This window comes from Sus scrofa, chromosome 10 (genome assembly GCF_054392235.1).
Source record: "Sus scrofa isolate SSC_HxYL_T2T_F1_AM1 chromosome 10, Sscrofa_HxYL_maternal_Yorkshire_Landrace_v2.0, whole genome shotgun sequence".
Lineage (NCBI taxonomy): Eukaryota > Metazoa > Chordata > Mammalia > Artiodactyla > Suidae > Sus > Sus scrofa.
This window is the reverse complement of record NC_139392.1, coordinates 33081787-33100522: the sequence shown is the minus strand read 5'-3', so window position 1 is coordinate 33100522 and position 18736 is coordinate 33081787. Positions and strand designations below refer to the sequence as shown.

At 50.9% G+C, this 18736-nt stretch overlaps 1 protein-coding gene across 9 annotated transcripts in view; it reads left to right on the top strand.

The window, feature by feature from the left end:
- Positions 1-15914, top strand: part of LOC146398936 (uncharacterized) — an 82703-nt gene extending 66789 nt beyond the window's left edge. For 8 of the 9 annotated variants that reach the window (XM_084980869.1, XM_084980872.1, XM_084980871.1 and 5 more), the window contains 8 exons: positions 525-549; positions 3597-3647; positions 4007-4054; positions 5618-5838; positions 6563-6587; positions 9635-9685; positions 10045-10092; positions 15207-15914. In XM_084980869.1, coding sequence (XP_084836995.1) covers positions 525-549; positions 3597-3647; positions 4007-4054; positions 5618-5838; positions 6563-6587; positions 9635-9685; positions 10045-10092; positions 15207-15226 — 489 coding nt within the window. In that variant the 3' untranslated portion in view covers positions 15227-15914. Of the gene's footprint in view, positions 1-524; positions 550-3596; positions 3648-4006; positions 4055-5617; positions 5839-6562; positions 6588-9634; positions 9686-10044; positions 10093-12346; positions 14472-15206 lie in introns of all 9 variants that reach the window. The other variant, XR_014818290.1, reaches the window with a different exon arrangement.
- Positions 15915-18736: the final 2822 nt, after the last annotated feature.

The window sequence follows — 18736 nt, the reverse complement described above, 5'->3', positions numbered from 1 at the left end:
CCAAGTGTACATAGGGAGCATTTGTCTTTGAAGAAGCCTGAATGTTTTGTTTTGTTGTCTTTTTGCCTTTTCTAGGGCCACTCCTGTGGCATATGGAGGTTCCCAGGCTCAGGGTCAAACCAGAGCTGTAGCCACCGGCCTGCGCCAGAGCCACAGCAACGCGGGATCCGAGCAACGTCTGCAACCTACACCTCAGCTCACGGCAATGCCGGATCCTTAACCCACTGAGCAAGGCCAGGGATCAAACCCGCAACCTCATGGTTCCTGGTCGGATTCGTTAACCACTGCGCCACGACGGGAACTCCAAAGAAGCCTGAATGTTTTTTAAATGAACGTGGACTTGGGAGGTCTTCCATGAAAAGCTGGTGCCTTTTCCACAGGTGTCTTTGCTGTCTTCTTTTGGGGAAACAGACTCAACTCTGCCTTCTGTCTGTGTGCCTGCGGTCCGCAACCACAGGAAGACCTGTGGCCACAGTGCAGAGGATGCTGTGACACTCACAGTGTTTTCTTTTCTCTCATCACAGGTGGACGGGATGGACGATGAAAGCCGTAAGTATTCTGGAACCCGGCTCTGCTGAGGAGAAGTCCAGGTGTTGAGGAAGGGCGGGGGGTGCTTTCCTGCCCCTTTGGTTGCAGAGACACCCTGATTCTGGGTTCCTCCTGGGAAAGGGGGTGAAGGATGGGGTGAAAGAGACTGACTTCCCACAAAAGGGCCATCCCAAGTCCTCGGGTCCCTGGAGGAAAGGAGGCTCTTTGTATGGTGGGGGTAGGTGTCCGGGAACATTGGGGGGTGTGCGTGTGAGGGCCTGTTGGTGTGATTGTGAACCAGTGTGAGTGGGTGTGTTTTGTGGGGAGTCACTTGTGCCTTAGCACCACATAGCTGTCCAGTTTCTCGTTGAACAGTCTCATGATGACCGCAGGCTAACTGTCCATTCCCTCATTCTCCCTGCACCCGCTGGGAGCAAGGTTTGGGGAAAAGGCTTTCCTTCCTCTGTTGGTCTTTCGTTTCCTCTTTTCTTCCCCCTCTGCTTGGTGCAGACTTTCATGCTGTTGTTTCAAACATGTGCCATGAACTCGAGCCTCTTGAGGTTGTAAGTGTCCCGAGGAGTGTTGTGAACGCTGTGCTCCCCCCGCACCTCCTGCCCACTCGGGGCAGCCACCCTTCCAGCCTCTGCTCAGGAGTGGTCTTTCAGACACCTCATGTGCATGACATCAGAGAGTCTTTGTCCTTCTGTGTCTGACTGGCTTCACTTGAAGTGATGTCCTCCAGCGAGTTCCTGTTGAGGCTCAGAGCTCATGAACCTGACCAGTACCTATGAGGACACGGGTTCGACCCTTGGCCTTGCTCAGTGGGTGAAGAATCCCGCATTGCGGTGAGCTGCGGCAGAGGTCCCAGACGCGGCTGGTATCCAGCTTGGCTGTGGCTGTGGTGTCGGCCGGTGGCCACAGCTCTGATTTGCCACCTCGCCTGGGAATTTCCATCTGCTGCGGGGGCAGCCCTCAAGCCCAAAAGTGAATCAGTCAATAATGTCCTGGAGTTCTCTGTGCATTGCTGCAATGGGTAGGGTTTCCTTCTTCTGTGACAACGGAATACCTTGCTATGGTCTGTATCCACCCCGTTGTCTTTCTCAGTCTGTGTGCCCGTGGACACTGGGGCTCTGTTTCTGTTGGGCTCTTGTGTATGGCGCTGCCGTGATCCTGGGATGGCAGGTCTCTTTACCCGACACTGATGGATCTTCCTTTACATGTCCATGCAGCAGTGGGATTGCAGGGTCCTGCCGTGGTGTTTCCCGTCCTGGCTGGCCCCGTTGACATTCCCTGCTACAGTGTCCAGAAGTCCCAGGCAGTCACATCTTCCCAAACATCTGTTCAGGTTTGAAAACACTCCGTGTCCTACCAGGTGGGAGGTGATACCTCGTGGTGCCTTTGCTTTGCCTTTCCATTGTGATAGGCGACTTTGGGAAACATGCCCTCTGTGTGCTGCTCTCTGTGGTCTTCTTGGACGGTGGGTCTCTCCCAGGCTTCCACTCATCTACAACTGAGGCATTTGCCTTTTGATTCAATTGATTTGTAGTTGTTTCCCATATATTCCAAATATGAGCCCCTGTTTCAAATACAAGATTTACAAATATCCTCTTCTGTAGGTTGTCTTTCCATTCAGTGGATTGTTAGACACTGTCCTTTCTGTTTGTTTCTATTTTAATGGAGGTACAGTGTTGTTTCACTCTCTGCTGTGGAGCAGCGTTCCCCAGTCGTGTGTGTCCATTAACGTATGTTCCTTTTTTGATATTATTGCCGTCTGAGATCAGGTCGATTACAGGAGATTGGATCTCGTTCTCCGTGTGCTGCAACAGGAGGACCTTGTTGTCTCTCCATTCTCAATGCCGTAGTTGGCATCAACTGCCCCCAAACTCCCAGTCCGTGCCCTTCACAACCACAAGTCTGTTCTCTGCATCCGTGGGTTCTGTGGACAGGTTCCTTTGTGCCGTGCTTTAGATTCCACCTCTAAGTGAGATCAGGTGGTATCCGTCTTTCTCTTTGTCACGTACTTCACTTTGCACGAGAATCTCCCGATCCATCCCTATTGTTTTGAGTGGCATTGGTTTCTTCTTCGATTTTCTGGCTGAGTCGTGAATTCCATCATCTATGTGGACCACATCGTCATGAGCCATTCATCTGTCTGTGGACATGAGGTGGCTTCCCTGTCTTGGCTGTTGTGAACAGTGCTGCCATAAACATAGAGGGGCATATGTCTTTTTCCTGGATACATTTGTCCTGATATTTCCCAGGGTGCTCGGCTTGCTAGGTCGCATGCCCTGCTGTGTTCAGTTTTCGCAGGACCCTCCATGGTGTCTTCCATAGTGGTTGTACCAGTGTACGTTCGCATCGGCAATGCTGGGGCGGGGGAGCCTTTTCTCCACCCGTATCTGCGACCGACACCAGAGCTCTCGGCAACGCTGGATCCTTAACCCCCTCAGCGAGGCCAGGGATCAACCCCGCAAGCTCGTGGTTCCTAGTCGGATTCGTTTCCGCTGTGCCCTGACGGGAACTCCTGGGTGGTTTCTTTGCTGTTGTTGTTGTGGAGGTGTGTGAGTTTTCTTTATATATGTTTTGGAGGTGAACCTCACGGGCAGTGGTCCCTTTCTCCTCAGTGCTTCTGTAGAGCTGCTGTCCACAGTGTGCCAGCCACTGGCCAGAAGGAGCCATTTCTGCTTAATTGAGTTCAGTCAGTAGTTAGGTCTGCCTCTTGCAGTGAACAGAATAAAGCAGCCTATGGTTCACTCCCAGGGGCCACCACACAAGTGTGTCCATGCAGCTGGAATTTCAGGTGTGTCACCCTGGAGCTGAGGCCTCCAGATGGACTCGTAGAAGGGAGATGTGTAAGGCTCCATCCCTCAGCAGCCCACGATCTCTGAAGGTTTGCCACTGTGGCCAATGTTTTATGGAAGCTTCTGAGGCCGTAGAGCAGAGGGAAGTTCTGAGCACACGGAGGACAAGCCAGGGTGGTGCTGTGTGGCCGCAAACAACCCTAAGTAGGGGATACGTGTGGGGGACAGGCTCTAACACCTTGATTCCTTATGTCTGTGTCTCTGCAGTATGTTTCATGGAGAGTCTGAGTGAGAGCAACCATGATGAAAGTGATACAGGTAAGAACAGCTCTCAGGTAGGAGCCAATGGGAGAGGGATCCCGGGACACTTGGGTGACGCCTGCTGCTTGGAGTGTGGGGCAGGTGAGTCTGAAACTTAAAAACAGAAAGAAATTGATGTAAAGATGTTCACCGCCTACTTTAATAAGGAGAGGGAGCAGATATGAGATGCCTGAATGTTGGCATCTGTGCTCACCTTGTGGGGAAGGGTCTCAGTCCATGGAGCAGAGGGAAGGTCTGGGCACCTGGAGGAAAAACCAGGGTGATGCTCTGTACCCGTAGTCACCTCAGGGAAGCCGGAGAAACGGGAGGGCCACTCTTTCTAACTCCTTGATTCCCCTGATGGTGTGTTTCTACAGACTCAGTGGTGGAGAGCCTGAGCAGCCGCCAGGATGAGGAGGCTGCAGGTAGGGAAGAGCACGCAGCTGGGATCCAGTGGGAGAGGGTTCCTGGGAGCACCTGGGTTCCGCCTGCTGCCGGGAGAGGGAGGAAGTGGGGGATAGGACTTGGCGGGTGGGTGGGTGGGTGGCCTAATGAGTGGCACTCTGCTGTGGTGTTTTCCCCTGTGAAATGGATACCACGAAGAAGACTTGGGTCCCTGGTCTTTGTTGTGCTGTGTTTGTATTCCTCTCTCCTTTTCTTTGAGAGGGAGAATCGATTTTCCCTCCCAAAGCTGCTCCTTCCTGCTTTGGTCTCTGCCCGTTGTGCAAGTTTGCTTTGTGATTGGCACCGTGAGGGCCCAGTGCACAAGAGCTGTTGACTTGGTTTCCTTTATTGGCCTTGAGGGACCTGAAGTGGTGGCACCTGAAGTGGTGGCACCTTGACCCTGGAGACCAAGTTGGTCGAGTGAGTGTCAGGTGGTGGGTGAGAAGGCAGCTCTCTGGCTCTGCATGTTTGGGATTTCTGGCCTCCCTGTCCTATTGTGTCCTCACGGTGTGTCCTGAGGGAAGGGATGTTCGCAGAGTTGGATGAGTTAAAGGAGGCATACTTGGAGTTCCAGTGGTTAAGGAATCCAACTAGGAACCATGAGATTGCGGGTTCGATCGCTGGCCTCACTCAGTGAGTTAAGGATCCAGTAATGCCGTGAGCTGTGGTGTAGGTGGCAGATGCAGCTGGGATCCTGCCTTGCTGTGGCTCTGACATAAAATGGCAGCTACGGCTCCTATTAGACCCCTAGCCTGGGAACCTCCATATGCCATGCGTGTGGTCCTAAGAAGCAACAAGTATCAATAGAAAAAAAAAATAGAGAAATCAGGCAGCACAGAGAAGGAAATATCGTGCAACTCAACATATAGGCGGTAACCAGACTCGGCAGAGTGTCAGAGATGGAAAGTAGAAATGGCCAAGACCTGGCAGCAGGGCTGAAGGGGGAGTCATTCCTGAATGGGTGCAGAGGTCCTATGAGTTATGATGAGAAAAGTTGTTATGGACAGTGGTGCAAAGTACATAGCATTGGGAAGGCCTGCTCTCCCCGTGAGTTTCCTATTGCCAAAGTATTCCAAAGAGAAGCATTATGTATCTAAGAAAAGAAAAGAGGCGAAACATCCCAGAGGATGGCGTGTGAACACAGGAGCACCCTGTGGGAAGAGTAGGGAAGCTGAAATGATCTCCTGCCCTTTCAGAAGATGGAGGAATGTGGCTGGAGAGGAAAATGGGCAGGAGGATTCACGAGACTCTGTCATGGCAGCAGAGCCTGCATGCTCGTGTTGGCCATTTCTCAGATGGAGAATATGCCACGGAGAGGTTCCCTTTAGCAAGAGAGGCAGAGGCTCCCTTTCTCAGGTCTTTCAAGGTGCTCTCTGCCGTCCTTCAAAACGTTTACCCGGGAGGATGGGCCAAGAGAAGCTCCATCCGTGCTTCATCCCACCCCCACCCCTTGACTCTCAGCCCATGTCCAGTCAGGTGAGGTGCCCAGAGTACCTCCCGAGCAGCACCACCGCCTTGCTGACAGTGACTGTGTGTCCCCCTAGCAACCCTCGATGATGTTGTGGAGGCCGGCGGGAGTGAGAAGACGGAGGAAGAGGCCCTGGCTGGGGCAAATGAGGAGGAGGTGGGGCCGGGAACTGAGAAGGTGCAGGAGGAGGCTGCCTGCATTGACGAGGCAGAGGAGGAGGCAGGCCCATCCCTTGAAAATGACGAGGAGTCCCCAGCCAGCGACCTGGTTGAGCAGGAAGACCAGCTTGCCCCCAAGGTAAGCTCACCTTTCTTGATCGGAGATTTAAAAAGGTGCCTCCTTTCTTCTTGGATGTGCCTACTTCAGAAAAGGAAATCTGAGCAAGTCCATTATAGAGGATATATGCACATTCCTCTGTGGAGGAATGTTGAGTCAAAGTTTGGTACCAACCAATAACTCCTTCCAAGGGGCATTGGCAAAAGGGACCACATCAGTTCCCAAGTGTACATAGGGAGCATTTGTCTTTGAAGAAGCCTGAATGTTTTGTTTTGTTGTCTTTTTGCCTTTTCTAGGGCCACTCCTGTGGCATATGGAGGTTCCCAGGCTCAGGGTCAAACCAGAGCTGTAGCCACCGGCCTGCGCCAGAGCCACAGCAACGCGGGATCCGAGCAACGTCTGCAACCTACACCTCAGCTCACGGCAATGCCGGATCCTTAACCCACTGAGCAAGGCCAGGGATCGAACCCGCAACCTCATGGTTCCTGGTCGGATTCGTTAACCACTGCGCCACGACGGGAACTCCAAAGAAGCCTGAATGTTTTTTAAATGAACGTGGACTTGGGAGGTCTTCCATGAAAAGCTGGTGCCTTTTCCACAGGTGTCTTTGCTGTCTTCTTTTGGGGAAACAGACTCAACTCTGCCTTCTGTCTGTGTGCCTGCGGTCCGCAACCACAGGAAGACCTGTGGCCACAGTGCAGAGGATGCTGTGACACTCACAGTGTTTTCTTTTCTCTCATCACAGGTGGACGGGATGGACGATGAAAGCCGTAAGTATTCTGGAACCCGGCTCTGCTGAGGAGAAGTCCAGGTGTTGAGGAAGGGCGGGGGGTGCTTTCCTGCCCCTTTGGTTGCAGAGACACCCTGATTCTGGGTTCCTCCTGGGAAAGGGGGTGAAGGATGGGGTGAAAGAGACTGACTTCCCACAAAAGGGCCATCCCAAGTCCTCGGGTCCCTGGAGGAAAGGAGGCTCTTTGTATGGTGGGGGTAGGTGTCCGGGAACATTGGGGGGTGTGCGTGTGAGGGCCTGTTGGTGTGATTGTGAACCAGTGTGAGTGGGTGTGTTTTGTGGGGAGTCACTTGTGCCTTAGCACCACATAGCTGTCCAGTTTCTCGTTGAACAGTCTCATGATGACCGCAGGCTAACTGTCCATTCCCTCATTCTCCCTGCACCCGCTGGGAGCAAGGTTTGGGGAAAAGGCTTTCCTTCCTCTGTTGGTCTTTCGTTTCCTCTTTTCTTCCCCCTCTGCTTGGTGCAGACTTTCATGCTGTTGTTTCAAACATGTGCCATGAACTCGAGCCTCTTGAGGTTGTAAGTGTCCCGAGGAGTGTTGTGAACGCTGTGCTCCCCCCGCACCTCCTGCCCACTCGGGGCAGCCACCCTTCCAGCCTCTGCTCAGGAGTGGTCTTTCAGACACCTCATGTGCATGACATCAGAGAGTCTTTGTCCTTCTGTGTCTGACTGGCTTCACTTGAAGTGATGTCCTCCAGCGAGTTCCTGTTGAGGCTCAGAGCTCATGAACCTGACCAGTACCTATGAGGACACGGGTTCGACCCTTGGCCTTGCTCAGTGGGTGAAGAATCCCGCATTGCGGTGAGCTGCGGCAGAGGTCCCAGACGCGGCTGGTATCCAGCTTGGCTGTGGCTGTGGTGTCGGCCGGTGGCCACAGCTCTGATTTGCCGCCTCGCCTGGGAATTTCCATCTGCTGCGGGGGCAGCCCTCAAGCCCAAAAGTGAATCAGTCAATAATGTCCTGGAGTTCTCTGTGCATTGCTGCAATGGGTAGGGTTTCCTTCTTCTGTGACAACGGAATACCTTGCTATGGTCTGTATCCACCCCGTTGTCTTTCTCAGTCTGTGTGCCCGTGGACACTGGGGCTCTGTTTCTGTTGGGCTCTTGTGTATGGCGCTGCCGTGATCCTGGGATGGCAGGTCTCTTTACCCGACACTGATGGATCTTCCTTTACATGTCCATGCAGCAGTGGGATTGCAGGGTCCTGCCGTGGTGTTTCCCGTCCTGGCTGGCCCCGTTGACATTCCCTGCTACAGTGTCCAGAAGTCCCAGGCAGTCACATCTTCCCAAACATCTGTTCAGGTTTGAAAACACTCCGTGTCCTACCAGGTGGGAGGTGATACCTCGTGGTGCCTTTGCTTTGCCTTTCCATTGTGATAGGCGACTTTGGGAAACATGCCCTCTGTGTGCTGCTCTCTGTGGTCTTCTTGGACGGTGGGTCTCTCCCAGGCTTCCACTCATCTACAACTGAGGCATTTGCCTTTTGATTCAATTGATTTGTAGTTGTTTCCCATATATTCCAAATATGAGCCCCTGTTTCAAATACAAGATTTACAAATATCCTCTTCTGTAGGTTGTCTTTCCATTCAGTGGATTGTTAGACACTGTCCTTTCTGTTTGTTTCTATTTTAATGGAGGTACAGTGTTGTTTCACTCTCTGCTGTGGAGCAGCGTTCCCCAGTCGTGTGTGTCCATTAACGTATGTTCCTTTTTTGATATTATTGCCGTCTGAGATCAGGTCGATTACAGGAGATTGGATCTCGTTCTCCGTGTGCTGCAACAGGAGGACCTTGTTGTCTCTCCATTCTCAATGCCGTAGTTGGCATCAACTGCCCCCAAACTCCCAGTCCGTGCCCTTCACAACCACAAGTCTGTTCTCTGCATCCGTGGGTTCTGTGGACAGGTTCCTTTGTGCCGTGCTTTAGATTCCACCTCTAAGTGAGATCAGGTGGTATCCGTCTTTCTCTTTGTCACGTACTTCACTTTGCACGAGAATCTCCCGATCCATCCCTATTGTTTTGAGTGGCATTGGTTTCTTCTTCGATTTTCTGGCTGAGTCGTGAATTCCATCATCTATGTGGACCACATCGTCATGAGCCATTCATCTGTCTGTGGACATGAGGTGGCTTCCCTGTCTTGGCTGTTGTGAACAGTGCTGCCATAAACATAGAGGGGCATATGTCTTTTTCCTGGATACATTTGTCCTGATATTTCCCAGGGTGCTCGGCTTGCTAGGTCGCATGCCCTGCTGTGTTCAGTTTTCGCAGGACCCTCCATGGTGTCTTCCATAGTGGTTGTACCAGTGTACGTTCGCATCGGCAATGCTGGGGCGGGGGAGCCTTTTCTCCACCCGTATCTGCGACCGACACCAGAGCTCTCGGCAACGCTGGATCCTTAACCCCCTCAGCGAGGCCAGGGATCAACCCCGCAAGCTCGTGGTTCCTAGTCGGATTCGTTTCCGCTGTGCCCTGACGGGAACTCCTGGGTGGTTTCTTTGCTGTTGTTGTTGTGGAGGTGTGTGAGTTTTCTTTATATATGTTTTGGAGGTGAACCTCACGGGCAGTGGTCCCTTTCTCCTCAGTGCTTCTGTAGAGCTGCTGTCCACAGTGTGCCAGCCACTGGCCAGAAGGAGCCATTTCTGCTTAATTGAGTTCAGTCAGTAGTTAGGTCTGCCTCTTGCAGTGAACAGAATAAAGCAGCCTATGGTTCACTCCCAGGGGCCACCACACAAGTGTGTCCATGCAGCTGGAATTTCAGGTGTGTCACCCTGGAGCTGAGGCCTCCAGATGGACTCGTAGAAGGGAGATGTGTAAGGCTCCATCCCTCAGCAGCCCACGATCTCTGAAGGTTTGCCACTGTGGCCAATGTTTTATGGAAGCTTCTGAGGCCGTAGAGCAGAGGGAAGTTCTGAGCACACGGAGGACAAGCCAGGGTGGTGCTGTGTGGCCGCAAACAACCCTAAGTAGGGGATACGTGTGGGGGACAGGCTCTAACACCTTGATTCCTTATGTCTGTGTCTCTGCAGTATGTTTCATGGAGAGTCTGAGTGAGAGCAACCATGATGAAAGTGATACAGGTAAGAACAGCTCTCAGGTAGGAGCCAATGGGAGAGGGATCCCGGGACACTTGGGTGACGCCTGCTGCTTGGAGTGTGGGGCAGGTGAGTCTGAAACTTAAAAACAGAAAGAAATTGATGTAAAGATGTTCACCGCCTACTTTAATAAGGAGAGGGAGCAGATATGAGATGCCTGAATGTTGGCATCTGTGCTCACCTTGTGGGGAAGGGTCTCAGTCCATGGAGCAGAGGGAAGGTCTGGGCACCTGGAGGAAAAACCAGGGTGATGCTCTGTACCCGTAGTCACCTCAGGGAAGCCGGAGAAACGGGAGGGCCACTCTTTCTAACTCCTTGATTCCCCTGATGGTGTGTTTCTACAGACTCAGTGGTGGAGAGCCTGAGCAGCCGCCAGGATGAGGAGGCTGCAGGTAGGGAAGAGCACGCAGCTGGGATCCAGTGGGAGAGGGTTCCTGGGAGCACCTGGGTTCCGCCTGCTGCCGGGAGAGGGAGGAAGTGGGGGATAGGACTTGGCGGGTGGGTGGGTGGGTGGCCTAATGAGTGGCACTCTGCTGTGGTGTTTTCCCCTGTGAAATGGATACCACGAAGAAGACTTGGGTCCCTGGTCTTTGTTGTGCTGTGTTTGTATTCCTCTCTCCTTTTCTTTGAGAGGGAGAATCGATTTTCCCTCCCAAAGCTGCTCCTTCCTGCTTTGGTCTCTGCCCGTTGTGCAAGTTTGCTTTGTGATTGGCACCGTGAGGGCCCAGTGCACAAGAGCTGTTGACTTGGTTTCCTTTATTGGCCTTGAGGGACCTGAAGTGGTGGCACCTGAAGTGGTGGCACCTTGACCCTGGAGACCAAGTTGGTCGAGTGAGTGTCAGGTGGTGGGTGAGAAGGCAGCGCTCTGGCTCTGCATGTTTGGGATTTCTGGCCTCCCTGTCCTATTGTGTCCTCACGGTGTGTCCTGAGGGAAGGGATGTTCGCAGAGTTGGATGAGTTAAAGGAGGCATACTTGGAGTTCCAGTGGTTAAGGAATCCAACTAGGAACCATGAGATTGCGGGTTCGATCCCTTGCCTCACTCGGTGTCTTAAATATCCAGCATTTTTGTGAGCTATGGTGTTTGTCGCAGATACAGCTTGCATCCTGTATTTCGTGGCTGTGGTTTCGACTGGCAGCTGCAGCTCCCATTTTGTCCCTAGCCTGGGAACCTCCATATCCTGTCAGAGTTGCCCTAGAATAAAGAAAAAGACAAAAATAGTATAAAATAAAATAAATGAGAAGTCATCTGGGGTTGCTGCATAGGATCCAGTACCCTTGAGTCCTGTCCACCTGCACAGCTGACCCCAGGCTGCTGTCATGACTCTCCTCCCCTCTGGGAGAGGTCCATGTCCAGCTGCCCAAAGAGACCACCCCTGGCCAGCAGGAATTTGGGGGACTGTGTGAAGGAGCTGCTGGCCTTGCTTCAGACCCTTTCTCTCCTGGCCCTGTGACCTCATCTCCTGGGATTGACCATGTCCCAGACAGAGCCTCTGGCAGCAGGACCAGGTGGTCACAGCTCCTGTTGGATCCCCCTCTTCCCATCAGACTGCTATCCCCTGATCCCCAAATCCCAGTCATGTTGACCCTGTGTCCCTTCCTAGCCTGGCCCTGGTCTCCTCCCTCCCAGGTCCCCGAGGCTCAGGCCAAATGGAGGCAGGTGGTGAGCATTCACATCGGGTCTGTACTGAACCAATCTCAGCCTGAGAGAAGTGACACAGGGTCCTTTCCCTCTGAGTTTGTGTCAGCCTCTCTAAGGCCTCCCTCATGTCGGGGCTCCAGAAAACAATCAAGATGAAGGCATCTATCCCTCAGTGCTCATGTACGAAGAGTGGCTCACCTGGCCCAGCCCTGCATCCTTGTGGATGCTTAGTGCTCCTGGCATCACACAGAAGACATGGCAGGATCCCAACCTGAGTGGGAATTTCCAGGGTCTGGGTCTTCCCTCAGTCTCTGTAAGGCCCAGGGATGGCCTGGGCCATCCCATGCCACCCATTCTCAAACTGAGGTTGGAACTTCTGTAAATTCTTTGACATAGATGACAAGTTCAAATGCAGCAACCCCTGAGGCAATTCAGTTCTGTCTTCTCTTGGGAAAAGTGAAAGGCTAGGATTCAAATTTGTTGTATTCCTTTCAGTGACTTTTCACTGTGTCATCTAATAACATGAATGTAACTTGTTTTAGTACACTTTCAAAAGCATTGTCTTCTCAGAGTTCCTGCTGTGGCTCAGTGGGTTAAAAACACGACATGGTGTCCATGAAGATGCAGGTTCAATCCCTGGCCTCGCTCAGTCAGTTGAAGAATCTGGCATTGCTGCAAGCTGTGGCATACATTGCAAAGGCGATTCAAATCCCACCTTGTGGCATCTGTTTTAGGCCTGCAGAGGCAGCTTGTCCCTGACCCCTAGCCCATGAACGTCCATATGCTGCAGGTGTGGCTGAAAAAAGAAAAAGAGAATACCTTTCTTCTATATACTTTTCATGCAGCAATAGAATAAAAAGATAAATTTATATTTCTACTACCACATCTTCATGATTTTTTGAAACTCTTAATACTGAAAAATATTTATTGAATTTCTTTTGCTATAGATTATTTACTGTATTGTGTTAGTTTCAGGTGTACAGCTTCAAATTCTTTTTCTTTACAGGTTATGAGAAGATATTGCATAGAGTTCCATGTGCTACACAGTGAATCCTTGTTGCTTCTCTATTAATCTCACACTCCCAATTGATCCCTTCCCTTCCTTTCCCTTTCCCCTTTGCTAATGGAAGTTTGCTTCCCATGTCTGTGCGTTGTTTCAGTTTTGTAAAAAAGCTGGATTGTAGTCATGTTTCAGATTCAGCATAGAAGTGTTAGAACTTTCATCTTTGTCTAACTTACTTCACGTAGTATGATAATCTCTAGGTCTGTCCATGTTGCTGCAAATTGCATGGCTTCATTCTTTCTTATGGCTGAGTGTGACTCCTATATATACATGAAGTATTTTTTGAAGAAGTGAGGTATTTTTGTACCTATTTCTGCTGTACAGCAAAGGGACCCAGTCACACCTATTTATACATTATTTTTCTCTTCTTATGTTCCATTGTGTTCTCTCCAAAGAGACTGAATACAGTTCCCTGTGCTACAGCGTAGGGCCTCATTGCTTATCCATCCTAAATGTAAGCGTTTGCATCGACCAACCCCAAATTCCCAGTCCATCCCACTTCCTCTCCCCTCCCCCTTGGCTCCCCACACGTCTGTCCTCTAGATCTGTGAGTCTGTTTCTGTTCTGGAGATATGTTCCTTTGTGCCCTATCTTGGCTTCTGCATGGAAGTGATGTCATGTGGTATTTGTCATTGTCTTTCTGACTTGTGCCACATACCATGATAACTTTAGTGGCATCGCTGTTGCTGCCAGTGGCATTGTTTCTTTCTTGTACACAGCTGAGTGGTACGACATTGTATATGTGTACCCCATCGTCTTCATCCATCCATCTGTTGGTGGACATTTAGATTGCTTCCATGCCTTGGCTCTTGTGAATTGTGCCATGAACATACAGGGGCATGTGTTTTTTGAGGGGGGTTTGGGTTTTTTTTTGTTTTTCATTTTTTTGTGTTTTTACCATTTCTTGGGCCGCTCCCGTGGAATATGGAGGTTCCCAGGCTAGGGGTCAAATCGGAGCTGGAGCTGCTGGCCTACACCACAGCCACAGCAATGCAGGATCCGAGCTGTGTCTGCAAACTACACCACAGCTCATGGCAACGCCGGATCCTTAACCCACTGAGCAAGGCCAGGGATTGAACCCGCAACCTCATGTTTCCTAGTTGGATTCGTTAACCACTGAGCCACGATGGGAACTCCACAGGAGCATGTGTCTTTTTGAGTGAAAGTTTTGTCTGGATAGATGCCCAGGTGTGGGATCGCTGGATCATATAGGGTAGTACTGTAGTGAGTTTTCTGAGGAACCCCCATACTCTTTTCCAGAGTGGTCACACTGATTTCCACTGCCACCAACAGTGTAGGAGGGTTCCCCTTTCTCCACACCCCCTCCAGCATTTGTTATCTATCAACTTAATGACGGCCATTCTAACAGGTGTGGGGTGGTCCCTCGCTGCAGTTTTGATGTGTAGTCCCCTCGTACCAAGCAAGGTTGAGCATCTCTTCATGTGCCTATTGGCCATCCCTAAGCCTCATCTGGAGAAATGTCTCTTTAGGTCTTCCGGCTCTTTTTGCATTGAGTTGTTTGGTTTTTGTGGTGGTGGATGAGTTGTATGTGTTGTTTCTCTATTTTGAAGGTAAAGCCATTGGTGGGTGAATCATGTACAAATATTCTCTCCTAGAATAGATTTACAAGGAGATCCTGCTGAATAGCATTGAGAACTATGTCTAGATACTCATGTTGCAACAGAAGAAAGGGTGGGGGAAAAACTGTAATTGCAATGTATATATGTAAGGATAACCTGACCCCCTTGCTGTACAGTGGGAAAATAAAAAAAAAAAAAACAAATATTCTCTCCCATTCTGTGGAGTTTTTCTTTTTTAAAAAAAGGTCTCCTTTGCTGTGCAAACGCTTTTGAGCTTAATTAGTTCCTACTGATTTAGTTGTGTTTTTATTGTCATTATTCTAGGAGGCATATCAAACAAGATCTTGATGCGATTTATGTCCAAGAGCATTCTGCCTGTTGTTCTCTAGGGGTTTTCTAGTATCTGGCCTTACATGGAGGTCGCCCAGCCATTTGGAGTTTATTTCTGTGTATGGTGTTAGTGAATGTTCTCACTGCACTTTTGACAGGTACCTGTCCGGTTTTCCCAGCACTACTGATGGAAGACAATGTCTTTCCTCCAGTGTATGTTCTTGCCTCCTTTGCCATAGAGCAGTTGACCCTTGGTGCTTGGGTTTATTTCTGGGCTTTCTGACTGATCAGTGTTGCTGCTTTTTCGCCAGGATCATAGAGTTGAATGACTGTAGCTTTGTAGTATAGTCTGAATACAGGAAGACTGATTTCTCCACTTCTTCCCCCCCCCCTTGAAAAGCACAAGCGAGAATGGCCAGGAGGTAGAAAGCATTCTCAGGGTAAAAGGAGGTCTTCAGGCCTCTGTCCATTTCTGCCACGCAGGTCTCATGGTTAGTGGTATAAAGCATGGGCTGCAGGGGCTGGTTACCCCTTCCCTTGGGTTATCAGATGTCCTGCTCCTCCCAGGGCCCCACTGGGAGGGACTACATCCTTGTCTCCTGGAGCCTCCCCTTTCCGCTGCATCTGTTTCACTGTGCAGGGATCAGTCCCTTGAAGGCTGCCCAGCCCAATGCACAGGGAACTCGCTCCTGGAGGACAATTGTATTCCCTCTTTGCTAACAGAAAACCTCCTCAGCTAAGCACAGCATAGACGGCAGTGCCACGGGGATCTGAGCCCTGGGGAGTTCCAGGCCCTGAGGAGCCTGACGGACCCACACATCCACCCAGGGGAGCCCTCCTTCCATCTGACTCTGCACCTCCTCGGTGATGGCATCCCTGTGTTTGTGTTGCAGACTCCTCTGGGACACCTTGAAGCCTCAGCCTGGGACTGGAAGAGTCCAAAAGTTTCCATCTTGACCAGGATACAAGATTGACCTCACTCTTCATCTATTACGAGCCAACTTTAGTATAAGCTTAGTTCTTTATTGTCTAGATTTAGTATTAAGTTCTGATACATGTTTACTACTTGGTATATAAGATTTTGGTAGAATGTAAGATTGTGTATTAAATAATTGTTACCTATCCATTTGCTTTTTTTAAAACTAGTTTTCGATAAAATAAACACAGGTATAGGAAAGCCCCCTTAAGCAGAGGTAGAACTTAATGCACTGGAGTCAGGCAGTCACCCTAGTGTCCACCCCCTGTCCTGTCACCCGCATCAGTCCTGACTGAAGAAGGGGACTGTGGATTTAGTCCTGACCAACTGCCCTCAAGCCAGTTTCTTTCCAAGGATTCTGTGGCCTCATGTCGGTTTGTACCTTTGACCATGGGAACTCTGTCACGCTCCCTCTTTCAGGATGACATGGTTGGCTGAGCCTTGCATGCCCAGACCCTGGCTGCTGGAACATCCATATCTCACCTTTTCCCTCCTCATGTCTCTGACATGTTTCTTTATATCCCATGCCTGGAGTTGGTATTTTTAAAACATGTAGAGTGACACCGAATGAGACACAGATAAAAACTGTAAAAGTAATTTTAATAAAGTACACTTTGATTGCAAAGCAAGTGTGTTTTGTGTTAATGGATCCCTTGGGAGGATAAAGAATGGCATACCCAAGTATGGAAGGCAGAGATAGGAAACATGAGAGAAGGCATGAACGTGCAGATTTTTCGGCAAAGGCCAAGAGAAACATTTCTTTGTCCACAGAAGGAAGATGCGGTGCTGCAGAATTGGGTGGCAAGAGTATTTTCTCTATTCCAAAATCTGAGAGTGAATCCCAAGGTTAACACTTGTCCCCTCCCCAGAATGCGTTGTCACACCTTTCCATTGTCCACGCATCGTCGTGCTCTGCTCTCCCTGCCTTGTAGGACTCTGGGTTCTGCATGATCAGGGTTGCACCTGAAACAACAAAGAAAGAGAGGGAAAGACCAGCTGTCTTTGCCTTGGCTTCTCAAACCCCTCGGGCTCTCCTGGGCTTCCTGGCTTTCCGTGTCTAAAGATGCTCCTAGTGGGAAGCTGAGTCCTGGTCATTCAGATAGGACGTGGGATGGCCAAACTGGGTTCACCCCTGGGAACAGACTTTGCACACTTCCCCAGGTTGTAATGCACATCCCGGCCCCAACCCCACCTACCCCCATGCTCCAGTGCTTCTACTGGGCGACCACAAAAAGAGGAGGCTTTTTCCACCGTCCACCAGCAACAAAAACAGAGGAGACAGAGACCAAAAGGAAGACAGACAGGGAGAGAGAGAGAGGGCTGAGCATAAAATGGGGAGAAAGTGGAAACAAGAGTGAGAGAAAGACACCAAAAATTCAGAGAGAAAGAGAGGGAAGAGAGGCAGTTGACATAGTGGCCTTAGCATCGGGCTCAAGTCACCCCTAGTGACCAAAGCTGTCACAAGTCTGAGCTATCTCAAGGTGTTTTTCGTCCTGGTGAAGCATCTCCCCTGGGGAAGCCATTCTGAAGTTGGCAGAGGGGTTGAGGGGCCTGCAGCTCCTGGGGTCCCTGCTGGGCCGATCAGGTCAGGTTCTCCCCCAGATTTCCACAGACACTCACCCAGCATCTGAAGGGGATGCAGTCCATCCAAAAAGATGTGCTCCCAACCATGCTGCTTGAAGAGCCCCAAGAAGGGAACCAAGACACCTGCCTTTCATGTTCTGGGAACCAGACAGCTATCAGCAGGATACTCCTAGCATGGACTGCTCTAATGCAGTCAGGTCAAGCCAGGAAGCATGGCTGAGAGCTAAAAGAAGAGCTGTTGGCCAAAGGGAAAGGAAACTCCAATAAGGTGCGAAGTACAGTGATAGACCCCCAGGCTCCAAGATCAACAGAGACTGGACGTGCAGAGTTCCCTCCGCCTCCCACAGCAGAACCTTGGTCTGCACTGGCCTTGGGCACCTGCCAGCGTGAGTTACCTGCTCCTCTCAGTGCCCCAAAATGAATACCAGTTGCAAAGTTGGCTGGGCCTCTCACCCAACCCGACACCACCCTATGCCCTGAAATCAGCAACCCCTCTTTTTAAATCAAGTGAGCAGGCTTTGAGTCATCAGCACCCTTCAGACCTGAGATCCAGACAAATCAAGGACCACCCAGCTTGTATCCACATGACCTGGATTCAGGTAGCTTCCTTCTAACGAGGGTGCCACAGAGGAGGAAGAGGCTCAGACGGAGAAGGAAGAAGGCGAGTGTGGAGCTCTCTGGAGAGAAAGGGCACAGGGATGAGCACAGCCTGCCCCCAAAATACCACCACGTGGACACACTGTGCTCATGACCAGAAGCCAAATTCCATGCCAGCCTGATTCTAGGAAGCTGCACCTCCAGGATTCAAGCCAGGTACATCTGGACCAAGAATGCTGCCTCCAAGTCATCAAAGGGCCCTCAGAGCCCCCTGATAGCCTGTCCAACTCTCTAGGCACTGGGCTGCCCAACCAGACAGGAATGGAACCACAGGTGTGAAAGGGGAACTATGTCCCCTCTCTGAGTTGAGGCAAAGAGGGCCAGAGTATCAGAGGCTGCATGTACCCAGGTGCAAGGCCCTGGGCACTTCCATGAGGTTCAACCCACCTGTCTCCAACCCCATCTCTGAGCCTGAAGGCACAGCCAGGGAGCTGCAGAGGGACTCTGCTGGTGTCTGGCACCATCTGGTGGCCATGTGCTCTGAGACCAATGCTCCACTTTTCCTACTGTTTCCTAATACAGACCCCCTGTCCCCACTGGCCTTGGGGCATTTGCCAGCATGACTTCCTTAACCCTCTCCCTCTCAGTACACTGAGAAGCACTGCAGGTGGGGATAAGCCTATCTCAAGGTCTCCCAGGGCTCTCTCCCCACTCGAAACCACCCCACTCGCTGAAATCTGTGAGCCTTGCCTTTTTTTGTGTGTGTCTTTTTAGGGCAGTATCCTTGGCATGTGGAGGTTCCCAAGTTAGGGGTCTAATTGGAGCTGTAGCTGCCAGCCTACACCAGAGCCACAGCAATGCAGGATCCGAGCCGAGTCTGTGACTGACACCACAGCTCATGGCAACATGGGGTCCTTAACCCACTGAGTGAAGCCAGGGATCAAACCTTTGTCCTCATGGGTGCTAGTCAGATTCATTTCTGCTGAAACACGATGGGAACTCCTGGCACTGCATTTCTAAACATTCATACTGAACCATCAGGAAAAGAACGAAAACAACCCTATTCACCACTGCATCCAAAAGAACAAGGAGTTCACACTGGGGTGCAAAGGGATCGGTGGCGCCTTGGGACCCCTGGGAGGCACGTTCCATCACAGAGGGTTAAGGATCCAGTGTTGGAGCAAGACAGCAGAAGCATAAGAGGACACGCTCACCCTCTCCCACAAACACATCAGAAAAACACATCTGCACGTACAATGACTCGCA